The sequence below is a fragment of the Anomalospiza imberbis genome, chromosome 3 (genome assembly GCF_031753505.1).
Source record: "Anomalospiza imberbis isolate Cuckoo-Finch-1a 21T00152 chromosome 3, ASM3175350v1, whole genome shotgun sequence".
Taxonomy (NCBI): domain Eukaryota; kingdom Metazoa; phylum Chordata; class Aves; order Passeriformes; family Viduidae; genus Anomalospiza; species Anomalospiza imberbis.
In genome coordinates this window covers 6505311-6529527 of record NC_089683.1, presented here as the reverse complement: position 1 = coordinate 6529527, position 24217 = coordinate 6505311, and the positions used below count along the sequence as shown (strand labels likewise).

Genomic DNA, 24217 nt, shown 5'->3' with positions numbered 1-24217 from the left:
TCTGCCTCCTCTTCATCTCAGCCTCTGCACTGGCACTGCTGCTCATTCAAACCTACAAGCAGTCAGCCAAGGGAGCAACTCTGGGAGAAAATGATCAGTTTTTTTTCTGTAGAGATAGACCATGAACTCGTGTTGAACAGCTTGTCAGGGCAGAAAGGAAGGGGTCCTCCTTGTCCTTACCCTCCTGCCCTGTCTGCCAACCCTTGTTCCATCTCCCTTCCCTGCTTGGGGCCACTCAGCTGCTCCTCTCCTTGCTCTGGCTCTAGCACTAACTGGGACCTTCTCTAAGCTGATCAGACTCAGATGAAAGTGAGTTGGACACCTTATTGCTGCTTTAGTTTTCTGCAGGGACAGGGAGTTAAACTGAGTAAGAATCTGGAAGGCACCAGCACAAGGCCATCAATAAAACCAATCTGCAGAGAGAGAGGTGGTGGAATTAAGTGCTGTAGATGTAGCCTCGGTCTACTTGTTCAGTTTCCTGAACCAGCTTGGGTGGGCAATAAATCAGACCGATGCCACCACAACAGTGAAGACAAAGACATGCTGTAAGGGTAACAAGGGCATCAGTCATGCCAATTTAATCACCTTAATACTGCTGCAAACAGCTGAGGTCTGACTCACCACATTGCAGGGAGCAGCAGGTGAGCAGGTTTGCAGAAAAGGAAACAGACCTGTCTCTCGAATTAATCAGTGTTTAAAAAATAATTCCCCCACAACATGAGCTTAATCCCAGGGGTTTCCACAGAGCTCAGTCAGTCATTGCCTCATACACTGATGTGGAAATAAATTCCATTGATAAACCAATTGTTATCAAACACTGTAGAGACAAAGGTTCCAATGTTACTTGGACAGATGTCCCCTATTTGTGTGTTCTTGGCTCCACATATTGTTCAATGTAGAAACATACATAACACATCAGAATTTCCCCTGGTTTCTGGGAATTCCCATAGCCATCAGAGCCACAGGTCTGCATGTCTGTACAGCTTCTCCAAGGGCATAAATGCGTCCCCACAGAGCCTTCCAGGCCCAGCCCACAGCAAGCAGGCTGCCAGCTCAGGTAGGAAGATTTTAGGGGTTTCCTCCTTTATAGTTTAAGTCAAAGCCCACAGCTATTTTGCCATAGCTACAAAATATAATTTTGCTGCTTTCAGTCCTCAACACCCTCTTTTGTTGGAACAAAGAAGGTGAGTAACAGCAGCAGAACAAGTTAGTCCACTTAGCTGCAGATAAGACACTGAGGGACTCAGATCAGTGCAGGGGGAAATAATGAGTACAACCTGATGAATGGTATCAGGAAATATCTTCTTAAAATGCCTTGTGGCTTTTCTGCAGTGGCACATCTGCTCAGCCTCACACTTGAAATTTGAGTGCAGGCTCTAAAGGCAACTTCTTTTCTGGGCAGTAATAACTTGTTCAACTAATTATAAAACTTCTGTGGTTTAATTTCTCTTTGAGAGAGCAGTCTGGGCTATGGTAGAAAGCAGATGATGTTTAAGATGAATCTAATTAGAAGATCTTCTCTTTGAACCACCTGAGAAGGTAAATCATACTAAATCTCTGGGTGTTGTCTTTATTTTCTAAAACATGTGTGATGGTGACTGTTGTGCTGGGAGGATTTGCAAGAGAAGGTGTAATTATTTTAAAGCATTCATGAAGAGAAGTTCAGAGAAAAATTAAAAAGAAGGTTGTGTATCTCCCCTGTGTCCTGGGTTAAAATAAGACCTTGTTATTTACCTCTAGAAATCCTCTGCATTTTAGAATTAATTTTAAACAATATTTTCCAGCCTGAGTGCTGTGGAGAACGAGCATTTCGTAGCAAATCTGGACTTCTTTAGCTCTCTGTGTCTTTATGAGTTGAATATACTTATTGTTTCCCAGGAGACAGTTTGTATGAGAAATGAGGAATGTGTCTGCACATGTGCTTTGCCCACTGAAGGCAGACAGATACTTGAGAATTTGCTCACTAAAAGTTTTACAGCAACACTTTATTCATTGAGAAATTGAATGAACAAGGAGAACAGCCACATTGCTTGAGAAGAACATTTAATGCTTTTCCCCGTTTGCAACTTGTTTGTTGGTTTTCTGGCTTTCTAGATAGTGGCTTGGGATGTTTTGGAGCTTCAAATAGCTACCAAAGCCTGAGTAGCAGCCCAGCTCTCATTTACATTAGTTGTCCTCTATATGGTGTCTTACATGCACAATTAACGGGTGTTTGCTGTCAGCTGTATAAAGTTACACAAAAGATGTGTTTGAAAATAGAGGCTGACCCACAACATTTGAATATGAAGGCAAGTTGGGGAGCAGGGCTAAAGATAAATGCAAAACTGTGCCAGATGTTGTTTACCCTCATCATAAATTTTGTTTAATGACCCTTTTGCCTTTCTATTATTTGCTTCATCAACCTGTTACCAGTGTAACACAAACTCTTTCTGCAGATTAAATTTTTTACCATATGTTGTGAGAATATGCTGAATATACAAAGCTACCAGAAACCTTTGTTTAGTTAGTGCTTCAATTATTGTCATGTCACTATCTCAGGAACTTGTGTCACAACTTATAATGTTTCCCTCATGATCCACTTTAATCAATAGTGATCTTGGGATCAGCCAGATCCATGGAAGTCTTGAGTTTATTACAAGTGGATGATGTCTTTAAAATAGGAAAATAGTCTCTTTTGTAGAATTCTGGACAGACATGCCCAGGAAGCTAAAAAATTTCTCCACATATTTCCCCCTCCCCAGTTCTGTTAGCCATTCATTGATTGGATTAAAAAAAAGCCTGTAACAACCTTTTATTTTAATTGATTTTGGAGTGGGGGGGAAGATATTCTGAATCACTGTGATGACCTTCTTTCTGATTATTCTTGTATAGGAGTATAAGAGCAGCTATACTGTGTTAGCTCAGATGTCTAGATAAAAGAGGGGTTTGGTTTTTTTTCTTTCTTTGTTTATTTTATTTTGTTTATTTTATTTTGTTTTGATTTACTCTTTGTTTTGTTTATATTGGTTTGGAGAGTTTGGGATTTTGTTTTAGTTTTGGTTTTTTCCCTCCATTACTATCCTAAAATATCTTAAAATTAATTTTCCTTCTTTAATCGCATCTCAGAATTCAGTTGACATTTTCTTCAGATCCCATTTCTGAGTGGTAATTGTCAGTTCAGAGTCCATCACAGAATACACACTGTCATGATCATTTCTTTCTACCTTACACTTATCAGTTCTGAATTTCATGATCAAGTCACTGAGTCTCCTGTGACCCCAATGCAGATCTTCACAGGCAGAATTTGCTTTTGTTGGTCTCAATCAAGTAAAATTTTCCATGGTGTTGCATCACTGATCACTGCCTTTTCCACCTCACTTGAGAACAGAGAGTAAGGTACAGGCTCACACCTCATTCCTGCAGAGCTCTGGTGATAACATCTGTGTACTGGAAAAGAAAATAATTGATTCCTACTTTTGCCTCCTATCTTTTAACCAGGTCAGCATCCAGGTGAAGTCCCCCTCCAGATGGATCTCTCTAAGAACCACATTTGGTGAGAGAAGTCACAAATCCCTGCTGGGCATCCACCTTGGTGATATCAAGTACATGCTTGGCTATAAACTCCTTACCATCCTCTTCCAATTCAGGAGGTGAGACCACAGATCATGTTCATGTTGTTGTTTTCTGTCCTGGACTTGTCTGAGCAGGGAAGTGCCAGCAAAGCCCCAGCCTGCCTGGGAGCACCAGCTCTGATAAGTTGGTTGCAATAGCCAGCCACTGATCTCAGGAGGTGCTGATTTTTCTGCTTTTCCCTAGTGACTCACTGCCTTGCAAAACTTGAGTTTGGATAAACAGCCTTTTCAATGAAAAAAATATTGTAATTTTACAAAAGCTCATGATTTTAATCAGGGTGATGTTATCCACTCAGGCACTATTCAGTATTATGCTCAGAGTCTTTCCTCAGTGCTTAATATGATTTTCACAATCCTCTTGGGATCTGCCTTTTCCTGTAGCTCTCGGCCAGTTGTTAATTCTGGAGCTAAGAAAGTGCTTTGTTAGGAATAACAAGAAAGGGCATATTCACACCAAAATATTTATTTTTTATGTATTCTTCACCTCCCTTTCTCTATTCCCCTTGGTTGCATAAATGTGTCAGCATTTGTTATAAGAGTCCATGAATGTTTTACCTCTCCCTTTATGTTTCATCATCCAGTCTGCTGTGTGACTAAATTAGCTCAGGTATTGAGGTAGAAAATGCTATTGGGGTGTGGGGGTGTGTGTATGTGTGTGAGTGATTTCAGGCATCGCATTATATTCTTCTGTGACATGGTCCTTAGATTCTAGTTTACTTATTTGTTAACTTCAGTGCAATTAATGGAGAAGTTTGCTAAAACCTCAAGATAACACATATTATTTCCAGGACATGCCACTCTTCATTGTGTCCATTGCTAGCCAAGGGGTAACAAACACACAGACATCTGTACCTGAGCCCATGGTGATGCTACAACCCTCTCCAGAGTGGGATGCAGCCGCTAGCAGAGCTCTCCCTGCTGCAACAGGACAGGCCCTCACTTGCAGCAACATTCCTAATTGCTCCCTCATCTCCTGGCTGTGCATTTCCCAAGTACCACCAAGAGGGATATTTGAAGATCCAAAGTCAGCTTTTCTCATGGCAGATTTTCAGCACCTTCTTTGTCCCTGATAGGAATCTGCTCAGAACTCTGCTTTCTTCAAGCAATTTCTTTCTCCTATTTTGAGTAGGTACAGCTGACTTCAGGCTGCACAGCAAAGTCACCAGGCAAAATGCCGTCCTCAACCACTACAGGTCTCCACTGCCTGTTCCTGCTGGTCTCAGCCTGCTGCCAGATACCACAGGGCTCAAACTTCTATCCATTCTCCTATGTAGTGAGTATCCTTCCCCATCCCTGCTGGTTGTCACTGGGTCTCTGCTTGTATCACCCTGATGTTTTCCTTTACACCCACAAAACTTTGGAAGAAGTCAGAATAAGACTGGGGGGAAATCTGAACCCAGAGTGTGTAAATGAGATGGAGAAATCCAAAACTGGGCTCTTCATGTTTCTCAGTTTAAAGTCTCTCCAGAAGGCAATGAATAAAACACATCTTGTTTATCACTGTGTTGGTCTGCAAGGGATTTCAGTTGCTGTCCCTGGAGCTAAGTCTGCATAACATATATGTGGGCACTGTTCATGGATGGAATTCACTCCTCCTAGGAGAGAGGAACCAAATATATCTAGAAGTGACATGTTTGCAGGTATGACAGGACTCAACAGCAGGACAAGTGCACATGACCAAAACTCCACTCCTGAGTGATTTGTGTTTAGATGTTGCCCATGAACTGAGATTTTACTTGAGTTCCCCCCTTTTTCAATAATCCTCACAGATCCTTTCTGTTTCACCAACAGTGTGAATTATGGAAAGCCATTTTGTGCTTCATCCTATACATGTGTTTGTTACCAAACAGTTTCTGCACATCTTTCCTTAACAAAAAAGACAAAAGAGGAACGGAGAAACCAAGGTTCTAACAAAATGAAAGTAAATATAATCTGGTAAATCTACCAACTCTTGGTCATCACAGTTTGTATTAGACCAGACAATACTTCTTTTATCTTCTCTATGGAAGATAGAGCAAATGGAGAACCTCCTTCTTTGAGAAAGATGAAAAAAAGGAAAGGAATTGTGACAAGAAAGGTGGGAACTCCTTAAGCTCTTTCTATGACTACCCCTTGCTTTAGCAAACCAAGATATGTCTGGTTGCAGCACCCCATCTGCACTTCAGCAGATGTCTAACCATGGCCAAATATCTAATTTGATCTGTTTTTTCAAGCTGTCTTCATCTCAACACTTACGAGTTTTCATGAAAAAAGCAACACCTCTTTTTTTAAGGACAGCCTGTCATGGGACAGCCTGCAGATGAGTCATTACTTAATGGTGTGAAATATGAAATATGTGAAGTATTTAGCAACCTAGCAATAGCCTTCGGTTGTTTGGGTGAATAACTGAAAAAGGAAACCACTGAGTCCAAACCTGGAGGTCACAGGGCACTTTCTGTAACTCCTGCAGCCAGCCTCTAACATGAAGGTACCATTCCAGCAGTGCATAAAGTTCCAGCACTCCTTGGGATCCCCACCCCAGCACAGCTGTTACACAAAACCCAGCTCTAATCACACACCAGATGGTTCCTTTATGTAAAGAGACAACTCAAGAGTTGCCAAGCTATTCAGCCTGCTGTAAATAAAGGTTTCAGTAGGAACCAAGAAACTGGCAAAGCTGCAAATTTCCTGCCTGCGTCTTTGCTGTTCTTTAGCCTTCTAAAGATGGTGCCAATGTATTTTTAGGGCACAATTTAAAAAAAGATAAGATAGTCTGAATCTCATTTGGCTGCAGCCTGTGTAAACCCAGCCATAGTGAAATGGTGCTACCCCTGCCATGGTCAGCTGTGTGTTACTGATGGCCCCAAAATAGCTGACCTGGCAACTGAGCTGGAGCCAAGGCTTTTCAATCCCCTTTCTTCTTCTGCTCAGGCTGGCTCTGCTGCTGCAGAGGTGGGAGCTCAGAGCAAAGAGGAAAGCAAAAGGTGATCAAGTCCAATTTCTGGATTCAAAGGCTGAGTGCCAGGTTATGCAAGCAGTCCTGGGCTGGCCCAGGACTAAGTGCACTGTGTCAGTCCCATAGAGGCCTTGAGGCTCAGACACAAAAATCCTCCTGAGCTGAGTTGGCTTACAGAGCTACGCAAAGAAGCATCTGCAAACTCAGTACATCCCTTAGTGGGTGCTTAACCCTTCCCTGCTTGGAAGATAAAAATTTTCTGTTTAAAGAGGAAGATGGGGTGGGAGGTTGAAGAGGTCAGGCCAAGATTAGTGAGAAAAAAATTATCTATGTCAGTATTTTCTTCACTAATTTCTTTTGCCAACAACAGCAGCTGAAGTTTCACTTTGTTATTGTCACGGAGCTTCACCATTTCTTTTCCCCCCCACAGATTGACAGCACACTAGGGCAAGAAAACTTCTACCCAGAGATGCAAAGGCAGAAGCGAAACAGTACGTACACCAATGTATGGTAACAGAGCAGGTTTCTAGTAGGCCCAGGGTGAAACCACTGTTAGGGACAGCATCTCTTGATGTACTGAACTGGGAACATCAAGGACGAGGTGTGGTTGTGGTTTAACCCCAGTCAAGCACCACAGTGCTACTCGCTCACTCTCCCTCAGTGCAATGGGGAACAGAATCAGAAGGATAAAGTGAGAAAACTCATGAGATGAGATAAAGACAAGATAATCCTATATGGCTCAATCTGTGGTTGGCAACCCATCAACTTACTGACTCGAAGAAGAGAAGGGATGAGACAGCTCTCCTATGAATACATTATGATATTTGTATCAGCTTCCTATGCTCTGACACCAAAGAAATCTGCTTTTGTCAGACAAGGAGCAGACAGAACAGAAGCAGAATATCTGCTGAGTGGGAAGCAAGAAGATTCCCTACGCAGAATGCCACACTAAGCTACCATTAAATAGCAACAAAGACCCCAAATGCTAAGCTAGAGACCATCAATTTGCAATTTACTCTCAAACACAGCTTTGCAGTCTCATTCTATTTCTCTTTCAGTGCTTATTCTTGACCTCCCCCTTCCGGAATATACTTTTGAGATTGAAGTAAGCCTGCAGGATTCATCTTATCTGGAGCAAATCAAAGATTATTTCAAAAACATTCATCTTCCAATTAATATTTCAAATGTACAAACAACAGTTTCAAACATCAGCATTACAACAGGTGGGTTGGTTATTGATTTGTTTATTCTGGATAATGTGGGGTTTTGATGTCGCCCACTTTTGCAACCCATCATGCTTCAGAATCAGCAAAACTGAACCATCTCTGCTTCTGCTGAAAGACCCAGCAAAGCTGAAGCTGTAGCACACAACAGCATATTTATCTGTCTCTCACCACTCCTCTTTATATAATGTTGGCATTAGGAATAGCTCTGAATGCTTTTCCTAAGGAAGGGACAAAGCCAGAGGAAGCCTGAGCCAAAGAATTTTGCTCCGGTTTGGTTAACAAGCAGTCTGAGTTACTTTCAAGTTTCAGGAAGCTGTGACAGCCGTTATCAGACTGTTTACTTCCCCCCTCCTGTATCTGGAACGTAGATGCCTGTAGGAGGCTGTACTCTGACCCTGACAGAAACAGGCTGCATGAGATAGAGCTCACTTAACCTATTCTTACAGGGCAAGATATCCGACAGGTTTTATTACACGACTTGTGGTTGTGCAACATCACACGTGAGCAATACAGCAGAGCATATACAAACACAGCAAGCATTTACAACAGCAGAGATGTGATACCTCCTTATCACTGAGCCATAAAGCAGTGAAAGAAAGTGTTCAACAGTTCCCAAAACAGCATGCAAACACATCTTATAAAGGCCTTCAGGATCACATGTAATGTGTGAAAATCAATTTGTTAATATCTTACTTTGCCAGTGACACATTAAGAGCAGAAAAAGTTACAGTGATATGCTCTGCTTTGCCTTTTTATTCTTTTTGGAGGGGCAGTTGGGGGGTGATTTTTGGTTTTTTGTTTATTTGTTAATTTGGTTTGGTTTGGTTAGTTATTTTTGTGGTTTTGTTTTTGGGTTGGTTGGGGGGGTTTGTGGTTTGGGTTTTTTGTTTGGTTGGGGTTTTTTTATTTTTCTGGTTGGTTTCTGTTTTTTTAGTGCTTTAAAGCACTTAATGATAATGCTGCCTTCTCTCACACAACATCTGCCAGGGGACAGAACAACCAGAACAACAGAATGCCTCATTAGGCATTGGGACTCTGAATGATCTTGCTCTTACAGTCTTTAAAAGCCTATACATTTGCTTTCAGCTCAGGTGACATAAAAATATCCAGTCTGAAAAGTATTATGGCACCCTGGCCAGTATGCCAGGTAAATTTTTAGGATCAGACTTCACATCTCCATTCACTTACTTAAAAGTAACTGAATCAGACTTTTCCCTGTGCCAGTCTGGTTCCCTTTTCTTGTTAGTCATTTACAATTAGTAGAGTAAAATTTGCAAGGTGTCAGATCATCATTTTGGCATCATTCAAGTGGACTCACAAGAAGGGCAACTTTTTGAGATCCCTGTCATGAAGACACAGAAAGGTAAATATTTATCTTGCAATAGCTGTGCCCCATTTACCATTCTCGTGGTATTTCTCTGTCTGCCTGACTCCAGTCTGCCTGCCCAGTGGTGAGAATAGCAGCTGCTGTTTCTGTGAAAATGGATATGCCTGGCCGAGCACGGTGTGCAGTGATGTGATGCCCTGCCCTTCTCTGAGCCTGGAACCAGCCCTGCCCTGTGGCTACATGCAGAAAATGCCTTTCTATGGACCCTACTGTGAACCCCAGACTGAAGGTGAGGAGGCACAGGGCAGAACTTCATTGCTGTTCAGCTCACACACTGCCTAGAGGGCAGAATAGTGATAAAAGGTGTGATGAAAAAGCACATCAGGACTGAGCTGGCAGCCACACAGCCTGTGAATGTGGAAAGTCTGCAGAGATGGTCTAAAGCTCTTCTTGTGATATGGGCCCACCTTGACCCAAACACTTGCAGATATTTAGTTGCATTTGGAGCTCCAGCTCCTGCAGTCACTCCCATGCCTCTTTGGAACTTTCAGCTTTTGCTGAGCAAAGAAAGTTTCATCTCATCAGATTTGCAACAGATTTTCACCTCATAAGCATTGTTTCTGATTATTTTGCATTTATTTTTATATCTTTCCTTACAGAGTCATGTGGTATGGGAGAGCCCATTGTAATGCATATGTCAGTCAGACTTGACTCAGACTTCCAGGACGATCTCAAGGATTCTTCCTCTCTGTTATACCAAAAATACAAAGTGGACCTTGAAAAAGCAGTAATTACTTTACTTTTTTTTATCTCTGAAGGCCGAGAGCCCCCTAAGTAATGTGGTGTTCACCCCAGGTGCCTGGGTGGTCAGTATCTCTGTGGGGAGCTGGGAAGTGTGCAGCAGTGGGAGCTGCACCTGGGGCAAAGCTGACTCCATTGATGGCAATGAAAATATTCCCATTTATTTTAATACACTGGGAAGTATTTAGGGACCTTTTGTATATAAAGCATGAAAAAAAAATCCTATTATTGGTCCTAGCTAAATCCATGTGGGTACACATGGAATGAAACCATGAACAGAAATGTCTTCCATGACACCAGGAGAGTACCAGGTCTGTTGCATGAGATATGCTACATGTCCTTATTCACATCAGGAATGGAGAATTTCCTATTTTAAGCAGACTGAAGTAATACACAGAAGACTTACACCATCTCACCTGTCTTTGTTTACAGTTTAATGCCAGCTACAGATGTTTACCAGGCTTTGTATCGGCAACAGTAACTGGTTTTAAGTAAGTAAATAATTTAATTTTTTCCTGGAAGACACAAATCTTCCTCAAGGAGACACAAATCAGCAAAGGTTACATTCACTCTGCCTAGAACCCACTCCCAGCATGCACACACTGAATAACAGAATAATCACTGCAAAGCAAAGCCCAAGTATGAACATGGAAATGGGATTTTGGGTAGAATTCATCACTGTGTAAAAGTCCAGGAAACACAATCATTCCCCATCTGGAGCATAGTCTTTTATGGAAAAGACTGAGCCCCACCCAAAGGGAAAAGAATGCAAATAAACCTAACATCACTTCCTAGACCATGAGGAAGATGAATAGTACATTGACTCTGGATACAGCCTTGGATTAAAGAGACATTGCTGCTGCCCACACATATTTAAATGCAGCTGCATTTTAGGTTTCTAAGGAAAGAGTACTAGAAATAAACATCAGACAAGAAAGGTGTCACATAAAGATGTTTCTTTTTAGGGAAGAGCTGCAGCACAACTTTCTAGTATAACAGAGCAAGTCTTGAGTCCCAAGAGGAGTCTCCACAGGGAGAGAGGGAGAGTCCTGTGAGGTCTTCCCATCCATGCAAGATGGGTCACCATAACACAGAAAACCACTAATATACAAGGATATTTAATACTGGTACTCATCTCATTCTTGTATCTGTTTAGCCCTGGAAGTGTTTTTGTGAACTTTGAAGTAAGGACAGGAGCAGCAAGCTTCACTCAGGTTGGAGAATCCAACAGAGCTGTACCGCAGTTTCTGGACTCATCGTACCAGCTAAACCAATTTACCTTCACAAGAGTAATCACTAGTAAGTGTAAAGCTCTCAGTACTTTCCTTAAACCTTTACTTTAGAATTTTTTGCCTGAATCATGTAGCTGCCCTATACTGTTGATGATTTGGTACTTGACTTTCAAGAAACATTTATTTCTTAGCTCTTTCATTTTATTGTGTGTCACCAAAGCTTAGGACCTTCATGAGAAGACCATGCATGCAGTACTTCCCATGAAAAAACGAAGATTTCCAGCTACTCCACTATCAGTTATTGGTTGGACTTGATTATTTCAGGGGTCTTTTCCAGCCTAAATGATTCTAAATGATCCCTGATGTGTTTCCGTCCAGGGGAGAGATTGAACACCCTTAATTCACCTACAGAACCAAGACCGCTCTAAGAATGTCAGGCTGTCAGCACTTCCTTCTCTTTAAAGCAAAACATAAAACTCTTGCAGTTTACATGACAACGCATTCCCCTTGGCTTCCTTGGCACATTTTCCATGCTGCTGCTGGACAGTGTGTTACAATTCAGCTGCTGATCAAGTGCCCTCGAGGTGTTCTGCTCTCAGTGCACCGAGTGCTGGATTGTCTGTCTCAGAGGATTACTTCAACCTGGTTGCTTCTCCTCCCAGCTTATCTAATTAGAAAGTAGTGGTGGTGATAAAAATATTTCTAACTCTGCATAATACCTTCTTGAATTTTTAGATGAGAAAGATACTAAAAGAATATGTTGAGGGCAAATCCCATGGCCTGTATCACAGGTGGTACCCTGCAGCTGATGTGAAGCTCCTGGGTCCCTTATAAAATGAAAGACACTATAAAGATGTGAGCTGAAGTGAGAGTAATGCAGAATATTCTCTCTGTCTTCCCAGATCAGACAAACTTCACCGTGAAACCCTCAAACATTTTTGAAGGGGACATAGTAAGACTGACCTGTGAGATAAATTCAACATTTGCCAACGCGACCTGGTATCACTTTGACCAGACCATCTCAGCCGGCTCCCGGTACTCAATACAGACAGTTTTGGCATCCAGAAGATCAATTCTTAAAATTACCAATGTTACCACAAAGGACTCTGGTATGATTTTCCATTGTTAAAACAGCAGATGTAAATCTTTATTGTGGCTAGTTCTATAAAAAGCAAAGATGAATGCAATGGCTGCATTTTCTAGAGGAAATGTGAAAATTACACTGCCCCTCATCATTTTCCTGTTACTTTCATTAATGATTTATGTATTGACTGGCATTGCCAGTAAGATGTGAACTGACTGAAGTGATTGTATGTGACTGGGTGTTCTAAGTGCCAGGCTTCATTAGCATACCAGGGGAGATGGTGGTGACTGCATGGCTGTGAAGCCTTCCCACCCTTTTGGTGTTGTGACTGGAGACTGTGGTCGAATTTGTCCTTAGTGCCCTTACCCCCTGCACACACATGACCTAACTAAATCAGAGCTCAGAGTTACAGTTTTGCATGTTTAGAGATTTTTGAAAATCAGAAACAGATAAACTGGTGGCATTTTTCTGGGAGGATCTATCAGGGGAATTATTATGTACTATCAGAGCTTGGGCTCAAACTTCCACTCAGTTCTTGTCTTTGGACCATGAATTCTACGGTCAACTTCAAAAAGGGTAGCCTGTGACCAGGTATTTGGGTACACAAATGCGAGATAGAAATAGTGGATCCAAAATTCTTTGGACTGAGGATGCCCTGAATCTTGGTGTTTCGACTTCTATGTAAGTGGTCTGCTCATTTGGCTATCCCACTGGGGAAGGGAAATCCACATACTTAAAATATGTGGGAAATGTGGAGCTCTGATTGCCAATCTCAAAACCAAGCCTGGCTGCATCCAGGGGACTCGTGCCTGAGAGAGGGGCTGATAAAGAGAAAGGGACCTGCGGGTCCTGGTCGATGGCAAGTTGAATGTCAGTCAGCACTGCCCTGGCAGCCATGAGAGACAGCCATGTCCTGAGGGGGCATCAGGCACAATCTTGCCAGCCAGGCAAGGCAGGGGACCATCCTGCTCTGCTCTGGTTTGGGGAGGCCTCACTTCAAGTCCTTGGGTGCAGTTTTGGGCACCAAAATACAAAAAAGGCATCAAGCTGTTGGAGAGAGTCCAAAGGAGGCCTCAAGGATGGTGAAGGGCCTGAAGGGGAAGCTGTATGAGAAGGACCTGAGGTCACTTGGTCTGTTCAGTCTTGAAGAGACTGAGGGGAGACCTCATTGTGGTCTTCCACTTCCTCATGAGGGGAAGCAGAGGGGCAGGTACAGATCTGTTCTCCCTGGTGACCAGGGACAGGACTCAAGGAGGTGGCATGAAGCTGAGTCAGGGGAGGTTTTGGATAACTGAGAAAAGTTTTTCACGCAGAAGGTGGTTGAGCACTAGAACAGGCTCCCAAGGGCAGTGGTAACAGCACCAAGCCTGAGAGTTCAAGAAGTGTTTGAACAATGCTCCCAGGCACATGATATCACTCTTGGAGTGTCCTGTGCAGGGCCAAGAGTTAGGCTCAATGATCCTGATCGGTCTGTTCCAACTCAGCATATTCTGTGATTCTGTGATAAATACTCTGCTCTGTTTTTTGGCAGTGCCTTCTGAGCAGCTTAAGAGCCTCCACTCCGAGGCCAGCTGTGGTGGAATACACCCTGGGCACCTCTCTGTCACCTGTTCTCTGTAGGAATCTTTCTACCATGACATACTGCTGCCAGAAGGACTATGGGCAATATACACCAGCAACCCAATAGCACCCACTCAGCCAGATTTGAAGTATTTCGGTCCAAGAACACTGACCTCAAGTACCCATCAACAGTGAATCCTAATCTAGATACATTTGGCACCAGGGGTCTGCAGAAAGCATTCTGCAGGTGACCTGAGCGTACATATTGATCAGCAAGTAGCACAGCCACTGCAGAGCAGGGACATGTGAAAAGCAGATGTGGAAGTAGCTCCTAATTCCAAAATAGAGGCAAACTCAGCAAAAAACTGTTGTTTATGCTTCACAGGTTCCTATAGTTGTGTGTTCATAATGAGCAGTCTGTATCACACAGAGATATACAACGCCACAGAAACAATATCTGTCTTTCCACTACATGTCACTCCAAACTTTGAGGATATCGATGTCACATGTAACAGTCCTGAAGTGCAAGCAAAGGGTCTTCTCCTGTCCTGTTGCATTGACAGACACTTGACATCGCTTAAGGTTTCCTGGAAAGTAAATGGAGCAATCAACATTACAGGTAAGATTAACAAAAGGTCGTCTTTCACCTGCTAGGTTTGCTCACTGCTCAAAGGTCTCCTCCTAAGTGGCTGCCCCAAAGTCCTAGGATGAATACAAGGTATGCTCCAAAGGTGTGAGTGGCAGGGGGAAGGACAGACTATGTATGTGTTGTGCAGGTGCCAGTGGGGTTTCAGGCATCTCCATATACTGATGCCTTAAACCTGAATGGATGGAAACAGCTGCCTGGATCAGCAACACAGCAGCTACTTCCAGAAAGTTTATTTCTGCATAGTCAAATTTTGAGAGCAAGGATGAGTGCACCAGTCTCTGCTGCTATCTCTGGAAACACCCTTGGGGTGCAAATATGTTTCATGTACCATGTTCTGAGATTTGGCAATCGTGAGGTACAAGTGCTGCACTGTGAAACAGCTGCAATACAGATAAATATGAGCACTGTTTGCCTTTCCAGCTGTAGCTGTGATACTTCACATACCAGCTGAGTCTGAGGCATCCCGTAAGGCTTTCCAATATAAAGAGTTAACAAGGCACCAGGTAAATGTGCTACAAAGAGATATAAAGTAACATGAACTGAAATGCTCATAAATGTCTATGAATCATCACCCTAAACGGTCTATTGCCCCTCTTAATATTTTATGAGTATGAAGTAACTGTTTATTGTCAACTATCGGCCATAAATTAAACTTTGCAGAAAGCAGGACAGCAAACTGAGATAAAATCTTCAAAGCTCATGCACACAGTCACTTTCTCAGAGGACAGTTACTAGAGTGCAGCAGTGCTTTCAGGGAGAGGGGATCCTGGCCCACTGCAGTGGGCTGTTTTACCCCTGATTCCCTGTGGCCAGGCTTTCCCCCAGGAACTCTGCTCTGCTCTCATGTCAACTGCGCTGTCAGCTGCAGCATGGGACAGCTTTAGTGCTCACAGCTAAACCAGAACTCTTCAGATTTTAAATTGAATGACTGTCAAGTACCTCCACATTTTTATTTCAAAATTAGACAACATTAAAATCTGCAGTGTTTACTCCTGTTTTACTTGCCTTTACTCATTCTAAATATTACAAATAGGATTAGGCTTAACCAGAATACTCTTCATTTTGGTTGACCCTGAGATTTCCAAGCAGTGTGGTTGCGTTCTGACTGGTTTTGGCAGGAGGAATCTCAGCAAAGAGCTGAGTGCTGCCACTGTGAGTGTTGCCAGGTAAAACAGCAATAACAAGTTAAAGTGCCATGATGTCAATTACATACAAACCCACAAGGGTTTCCATGGCTGGAGTAATTGCTTGTGCTTTCCAGAGGTAATTTTGGACATCCGTAGCCCTTCAAACAATGCTTATTTCTCCATAGGAGTGTCCATCTTGAGTGGAAACTGCACTGGATACCAGCTCAACATCAACGAGTCACTGTGCCCCCCTGATAAGTCAGGTGCAGTGACCACATACACGTGTGAGATGGAGACTGGACACGGAGCCAGGCGTGCTCAAAGCATCAGAGTCACGTACCTGCGGAAAGGTGAGGGGCAGGGACTTGTGACAGAACAACAGCTCTTTAATGCATAGATGGCCTCTGTGGCACACAGAATTTGTAAGAAAAGGATTAAAAGTAACTCTCACTAATGTGACTTTTGTCCTGTGTTGTCTCAGCCCACGTAACAATATCTTCAAGCACAAACTCAACAGTTTCCGAGGGATATGGGTTCAATGTAACATGCAAAAGTGATGTGAGCAGTTATGACAGCATCAGTTGGAAAATCCAGTCTGGGAATGACACAAAAACAGTAGACTGTGATATGTGCATCAAAAATAGCAAATTCCCAGCTGTGTCTGTGCTCACAGTGAAGTCTGCCTCGCAGGACTGGAGAGGTGAGTAAATATGGTCTCACTGGCTACAAAGGCAATGAAATCTCTGTACCAGATCATTTACAGTATCCCTAGCCCTGCAAATCACTGTGCACAATAAACTGTTCACTGGCCACAATAAATAAAGAGCCCTCTGAGTTAAAATTTTAAGTGTTGGAGGACAGCAAGGCTGGATGTTGCCAACAGCACTGTATTTGTTCAGCATTCATGACCATGCAAAAGCTGAGGAGCACTTCTGTTGACTGAAACATGGTTTTGTATCACTTCTTTTAGGCACCTACATCTGCACATTCTCCCAGAAAAACCTGGACAGTTCTGCCAACATTACCATTGAGGTGATTTCCTTGCCCCTGAAGCAGAACATCCTGATAGACCCCATTGCAACATCGATACAGTGCCAAGTGCCACATGCCCTCGAGTGCTGCATAAGTGCAAAGACCGTGAGAGACTACAGGGTTACATTTGTGGTTCAACAAAATGAATTTCAAGTTGGTAAGATACAATAAACTTGCAGAATAATCAGTTTCACTCTGTGTCACAGCCCAGTCTCTGGGTTTTTTGTTTTCAGTTAGGTCTGTGTAAACAAGTCATACCTACTGCTTTCATGACAACCCAAGAGCAGTTCTGAGAGTGCAAAAAAGGGGAAATGGATTTTTTTAGGATGTTGAGCATGTCTGGGGAACATGTCTGGGATTAATGCTGAAGTCACTGCTATAGTGATAAATACATAATAGGTAAACTCAATGTTTGGTTTGACTTGCCAGGCAGGGAGAAGTGAGCATCCTGACTCTTCTTCAAATTGGAAATTGCTGAATTCCTTTTATTTGTTTTTATCTTCCATTCTGACACTTCTTAAAATAAATACTGAGAAAACATTACTTAAGAAAATTTACTAATTAATGAAAAATGTCGAGTAACCCATTAAGAATGCAATTCAAAAAACTACTCCATTTTCTTTGAGGATACAGGGGGCACGTCTCCAACAATACAAAAGCCTACACGTCTAAGTCTTCAAATTTAAGGCAATTCTGCAATTTCTCTGACGTGTTTTTATATACTATAAGTTTTCCAGTGTGTTGTTTTTTATATAGTAACATTTTTCAAGTGAGTTACAAAACTGTTAATTTGAAAAAAAAAGAAAAAGCAAATATGATCTACCAAAAATAACTCAGTAAGCATGCAGGAGTGCAAAAACAACAGGTTGAGGAGTAAAGCCGATGGAGACTGAGGAGGCCTTCAGTAGCTAAGAAAAAGGCAAGGATGTGGTTGGAAGAGACTGCAGCTGGAGACACCCTCAGGCACAGGCATTCTGAAAAGCTGTGGGAGTGTGGCACAAATCCTGAGTTCCAAAGAGCCATATAAGAGCAGCCAAACACTATCCCAGCCTAAATGAAACACCTGCAGTAAAGGCAGGAAGAGTATTCTCAAAAATTATATTCCAAGTAAATTTTGGTTACTGCACAGTTAAGAGGGTTTGGGGAGAATTTGCTCACACACCAGTAAATGAAAAGGTATTGATCATGCAACAGCAACTAGATTTATTACAAAGGGAGTAAGACACAGAGGTCAGCATACAGAGAGGGAGCTTTTTCACAAAGGAAAGTTGTTTTTTTTTTCTAGTACACACAGAAAATGAAGTTTTGCCAATGCTTTCTGCTGGTTTTAGTTGTCTGACCCCAAATCTGTGTTAACCTGTCTTCATCCATCTGTACAGAGAGAAAGAAAAAAGACAATTTGCTTTGCTACATGTATAATCACACAGAAAAAGAATGTGACAAAGAGAAAGAGATTGTGGCATATTGCAAGTTTATAAACCGCATCGGACAGGGAGTTGACAGTGAACAAATAAGACTGCACTTGATGCCTGGTAAGGAAAAAAGTTACTGTTTAGAGTTGTTATATAGGACATTACAATACCTTTGTTAAATCAGGTGCCACAAATTCATCACCAGTGACATCTAACAGAAACAGCCTTTTGTTATCCAAGAACTATTGTCTCCTTTTCCAATGGGAAATTTTTACACACAGAGGAAAATACCAGTTTTGATCTAATTTTAAAAAAAAAATAGACAAGATGTATTGTCTTTCCTGCATTTGAGAGTGGACCCAGTATGTTCCAAAGCAGTGACAGTTAAGTCACTGCTGCAGGCTGCACCACCAAGCTTCATCCCCTGTGTTGAAATGTGGTCATGCAGCTCCCAGCTTGCACCAACAATTCAGCAAGGATCAAAGACTGTGGTGCCTCATCAGGCTCAGGAGGACAGCCTGTGGGAGAGTATTTCCACTTTGAACACAAGAAGGGCAACCTCTGTGAGGTGCTGCAGAGACCAGGGCAGCTTCCAGTCAGCTCTGCAGGGAATGTTTGGTGATTAGAATTCAGCATTGCTAAATCCAGCTTTGATGTTTAGCTCTGACATGAGTTTGGATATTTCACCTCTTTTATTCTAAATTGGAGAGGAAGAAATGTTGCACATCTCCCTGATGCAGAAATTTTCTTTTTTCCACAACAGTGGTATGTACAGTTGAATCACTGTATCTGCCAGATTTCACTATCTTAGGCAATAAATATGCAGACACTTTAATTACTTTAATGACTTTAATCAGCAGATACTTACTGATCTGACTAAGCCAATCAAAGACAATTAGCAACACCCACGGTTCATCAAAAAGGTGTTGAGGCCTCACTATCAAGGTCTTAATGAATTTCCTGTTAGTTCTACAGCAGTACTGAATACCTTAACAGAATAAATTTTGTATTAATTATTGTTTGCTTAATGGTCAATATAATCCCACTCCAGCTCTGTCTAACCCTGTAGTCTAACAGATAAATCTAAGTCTTTGGGTGTTGGTTTGTTGATTTGATTCAGTACTCGAAAATTCGAGCTTTATTAGATTTCTTTCTTAATTTCCTGATTCATAAAAATTAGGAATGTGAGACATATACACCCTGAAAGATCATAATTAATGAAGACAGTAAGCTGAAATCCTAATTTAAAGATCTTGGAACAGATCACAAGTTTTGTGGGGGAAATTCATTCATCTCCCTGCTTCTTATTTTCTATCTGTCTCCTCTCTGTACAGGTAAGAAAATTTCCTGCTCAGACAGCTTGGGCATTGGTACAGAAAGGGCCCTATTAATGAAGCCATGCTGTGACGTAAAAAATCCAAAAGGTTTTACTCGAGGCAATATAACTTACCAGTGCATCAACAGCTCATGGAAGGTTGCAAGGAATGACTGCTTGTCTGGACCAATAAACGACCTGCTGGGGATTGCTGAGGTAACACCCATGGCTTTGTGGAGCTTGGGGTGGGGAGCTGGGTGGGGAGAAAGAGCAAAAATGTTGGTTGCATGATTTTTGCTTATCATAATCTAAAATATATGAAGCATTTAAAAGTTTCTTTCAAAAGAAAGAATGAAGAATATTTGGCTTTATTTACACCAGCCAGTGAAAGAGCCGAGGCCCCTCCCAGGACAAAAAGGGCCTGAGGCACTGCATGGATAATGTCCATACACATGAATGCTCTGTTCCCAGGCAAGGTGACCTTGTCCATGGCATCCATAAGGACCAGTTCCTGGCCTGGAGCGTTCCCTGAGCTGTGCTCAGGCACAAGCCCACAGCATGTTACAGAGCACACCAACAGTGAGGCCATAGGAACAGCTCCAGGCCACTGTCCTGGCCCAGCCTCATCCCCAGGCCCTTCTTACAGTGCCCATACCCTTGGCCACTGCACTTCACAAGTGGTTGCCAGGACTTGGTTTTCAGCCTTGGTATCATCCCACAGTGCTCTTCCCACCCACAAACCATCCAGAGTCACCTTTCTCTCAGCCAGGTTAGAGGATTTCATACATCATGTGCTGTTATCTTCTGTTCCAGTCCTTGGTCAGCAGCCCCGAAGCAAAAGCTCAACTACCCTCCTACCTTGCACAGCTTCAGGAACAGACAAGAAAGGAGCTAACCACAATAAACAATTCTTCAGCAAACCTAGGCGCAATTGTTACCATTCTGGATATGGTCTCTTCTATCCCAGTCGAGGCAGAGGAGCCCACTATGCAGGTAAAATTTTATTTTATGTCTTATCTACACCTACCAAGCCCTTTGGCCCCTTTTGTCAGAGGGGATGATGTTCTTCCTGAAGAAGTTTCACACTTGCTTAGGATCAAGATCAGGAAAGTGTTAAGGGAATGAAATGAAGTGACAGCAAAGATACAGAGAAGTTTATGAAAACTCAAAATGATGAGGACAAGGAGTCTATGCATGGAAGAGAAGCTGCTGTAAGCTTAGCAACTAGAAATATTTTAGGAACACATGGACATCTCCAGCATTCTAAGACAGGAAAGGACAAGGGCTGATGGATAAAAAATTGGACGTGAGCCAGCAACGTGCTTTGTCAGCCCAGAAACCCAAACATGTTCTGGGCTGCTTAACAAGGAGTGTGACCAGCAGGTCAAGGGAGGTGATTCTGTCCCTCTACTCTGCTCTGGTGAGATCCCACTTGGAGCACTCCATCCTCCTCTGGGGTCCCTAGGGCAAGAAGGATGTGGACATGCTGGAATACGTCCAAAGGAGGGTCACAGAAATGGTCAGAGGGCTGGAGCAGGTCTCCTATGAGGACAGGCTGAGAGAGCTGGGGTTGTCCAGCCTTGAGAAGAGAAAGCTCAGGGAAGAACTTATTGCAGCTTTTCAATACTTAAAGAGGACTTATAAAAAGGCTTTTTATCAAGGCCTGTAGTGACAGGACAAGGAACAATGGTTTACATTGAAAGAGGGCAGATTTGGATTATGTATTAGGAATAAATTGTTTGCTGTGAGGGCAGTAAGGTACTGGAATAGATTTACCAGAGAAGTTGTGGATGCCCCAAACCCTGGAAGTGTCCAAGATGAAGCTGGATGTCCTTGCCACCTGGAAGGGAGGTTGGACTGGATGACTTTTAAATGTCAAAACCATTCTGTGATTCTATGATTCCATGAGGAGAAGCAGGAATAGAAAAAAAGTTGAAATAGGAATAGGGAGAGTAAATTCCAGGAACCATGATCAAGCAAGAAAAATAAGTTGGATTTAACAACAAATGAATAACAAAAGAAACCTTAGAAATAATTGGGAACCATGATTATGAGGTCCAGAGGAAAAGCATTGCTTTTCTGAACAAAAAAGTGCAAAAAGGTTTGATAGTTTGTAGATAGAGAGCCCTACATGAGACACCAAGAAATCAAAGACAGCACGAACACTGAGAAAGAAAGGAAAGAAGGCTGGAGATGCCAAAAATGCCAAATAATGCCAAAATACAAAATAATATATTAAAAAATAGTCACACAGCTCTTCTTTTGGAAACCTTAACTTGGAAACAAAGTATGCAGAGGGTTAACAACTGAAGACTTGACATGGACTGAGCAAAATAAGAAAATGCTGGGCTTTTTCAAAAGGCACTTTTAGGACCACACATAAATTACCATCAGAAACAATAATTAATTGTGTGGGATTTCAGTAACTGCATTATTCTGTTGTTGTTCCAGAATTTCTTATCCACAGTGGATTTAATTGTTGACGATTCCACAACAGAAGCTTGGGAAGACCTGAATAAAGAGAAGACACAACAAAGTTCTTTGTTACTACAGTCGGTAGAAAATTTTTCCTTGCGTCTCCAACCACTTAATAACACCATTCCTTCTGTCTCTGCAAACACCGTTCAGCTCCAAGGAGTAGTTGTCAAGGAAAATAACAATACAGATTATAACAAGAACTTCCGCAGTACAAAAAACCTCACAGTTAATGTGCTCATTAGTGAAACTGAAATCCAGACTCTAACCCAAAATTCAACCATTGTCAGTGTGATGTACTCAAAACTTGGACATATTTTGCCCCGGAAAACGTTTGAATATGTGAACGGTTTATTGATAACAACAACTTTGAGCAGCAACAGAAGCCAGAAGTTTGATGTTAATATGACATTTGCAAAGAAAGACTTGTCTCTAAAGATGCCCAAGTGTGTCTTTTGGAACTTCACACTCAACAATCACAGTGGGGACTGGGATAATCATGGCTGCACACCCACAGAGTTAGGAGATTATGTCATTTGCTCCTGCAATCACTTGACATCATTCTCCATCCTGATGTCACCTGATAGATCCTCTGAGCCGATCGTTGAAAATTATATTTCCTTCATTGGCTTGGCCATTTCAATCGTGAGCTTGGTGGTCTGCATCATAATTGAATCCTTGGTCTGGAAGTACGTGACAAACAACACAACCTCCTACATGCGCCATGTCTGTATTCTCAACATTGCTACATCCCTACTGATTGCTGATGTTTGGTTCATTGTCACTGCCTCCCTCACTGATCAAAAGCAGCAGATGAGCAGAGACACCTGTATTATGGCCACCTTCTTCATCCATTTTTTCTACCTGTGTGTCTTTTTCTGGATGCTGAGCCTGGGCCTCATCCTTTTCTACAGACTGGTGTTCATCTTACACAACACGAGTAAGACTGCTCAGAAGGCAGTGGCATTCTGCCTGGGATACGTGTGCCCCTTTGTCATTGCAGTCACCACCATCGCCGTCACACTGCCAAAGAACAGTTACACAAGAAAGGATGTCTGCTGGCTCAACTGGAAGGACAGCAAAGCTCTCCTGGCCTTTGTCATACCTGCCTTGATCATTGTGGCCACAAACTTGTTCATTGCCGCTGTTGTTATAATAAAAATACTGAGGCCAACTATTGGTGATAGGTCAAGTGGGCAGGAGAGGAAATCTCTGTTTCAGATTGGCAAAAGTGTGGCCATCCTGACACCATTGTTAGGCCTCACCTGGGGTTTTGGCCTTGCCACCATCATCAAAAACAGTAATCCAGCTTTCCACATCCTCTTTAGTCTGCTCAATGCTTTGCAGGTGAGTTGAGCGCATTTTTGTTTCCTCTATTATGATTTAACATAGAGACATTATTGCAGTGCTGTGCTTGACAGGGCATAAGAACACCAGGGAAAAGCTTAAATTTGCCTAACACATACTTATTCCAAAAGGGCTCTCTAGGAAAGCCATTCCAGGAATTCAGCAGTATTTCATATTCTCAGCTGCCTTAACAGATGTGCTGTATAGATAAAGCTGACCTAAAGATAACTCCCTACTTTGCCAGTAGTTTTGGGATCAACCTCACTGCTGAAGACCAGGAAATGGTCTTCACTGCTGAAGACCACACCTGTTATGTTCAGGTGGGCAAACTTGAGCATCCCTGTTTCCATTTATAGTGCAGCTGGAGGCATCCTATTATGCTTTTGTGGGTTCCAGTATAAACCACAAGAAAGTCACCAAGTTCAGCTGAGAAGTACCAATGATAAAGAGAAGAACTGACAAAAATACACAATTGAGAGTTTTTAGTCGGTGTGACTTTTGCGACACATTTAGGTGGCCAGTAGGATCCCAATACAACAAGATTTCTTAAGGACAATATAGTTATGTCCATTCTCTCTTTAAAGAGAATTCTTAAGATTTGCCATTGTTAAGAATGGCATCAAAACTGTTTTCTTCAAACCAAACTCACTGGCCTTTTTCTTGGAACCTACTAGTTTGCCAGGAGAGCATAGGTAGGACATGTCTTCCATACACACACATTCCTTCTTCCAAATACATTTAGTGCTACCAAATTATCTGTGTCAGTTTGTAGACCAGATCAACACAGAATTTAAATAGACCAGGCCTAGAGAACTGCCAAATGAGCAGCCCACTATGTGATATGCAGTTAGAAAAATGCCCTTTATCAAAGAGTTCAAAGTTTAAATAGTATCATGAACAATGTTGGAGATACTCATTATATATTGCAATTAAAGATTGGTGTCATCAAAATGCATGTAATTATCTGTCTCGTAGGGATTATTCATTTTGGTGTTTGGGACTCTCTGGGATAAGAAGGTAAGGATTCCAACTATTTCTTACATTATGTCCAAATACTGTTGGAATTTGAACAGAATTCCAGTAT

At 42.2% G+C, this 24217-nt stretch overlaps 1 protein-coding gene across 4 annotated transcripts in view; it reads left to right on the top strand.

Moving 5' to 3' along the window:
• Positions 1–24217, top strand: part of ADGRF5 (adhesion G protein-coupled receptor F5) — a 41351-nt gene that overhangs the window by 13293 nt on the left and 3841 nt on the right. For 3 of the 4 annotated variants that reach the window (XM_068183267.1, XM_068183268.1, XM_068183270.1), the window contains exons 2-19: positions 3478–3629; positions 4741–4884; positions 6977–7037; positions 7605–7769; positions 9209–9388; positions 9759–9886; positions 10333–10391; positions 11057–11199; positions 12035–12241; positions 14162–14395; positions 15738–15902; positions 16034–16252; positions 16523–16741; positions 17964–18116; positions 19331–19527; positions 20125–20304; positions 21763–23133; positions 24109–24150. In XM_068183267.1, coding sequence (XP_068039368.1) covers positions 4783–4884; positions 6977–7037; positions 7605–7769; positions 9209–9388; positions 9759–9886; positions 10333–10391; positions 11057–11199; positions 12035–12241; positions 14162–14395; positions 15738–15902; positions 16034–16252; positions 16523–16741; positions 17964–18116; positions 19331–19527; positions 20125–20304; positions 21763–23133; positions 24109–24150 — 3825 coding nt within the window. In that variant the 5' untranslated portion in view covers positions 3478–3629; positions 4741–4782. Of the gene's footprint in view, positions 1–3477; positions 3630–4740; positions 4885–6976; positions 7038–7604; positions 7770–9208; positions 9389–9758; positions 9887–10332; positions 10392–11056; positions 11200–12034; positions 12242–14161; positions 14396–15737; positions 15903–16033; positions 16253–16522; positions 16742–17963; positions 18117–19330; positions 19528–20124; positions 20305–21762; positions 23134–24108; positions 24151–24217 lie in introns of those variants that run through there. The other variant, XM_068183271.1, reaches the window with a different exon arrangement.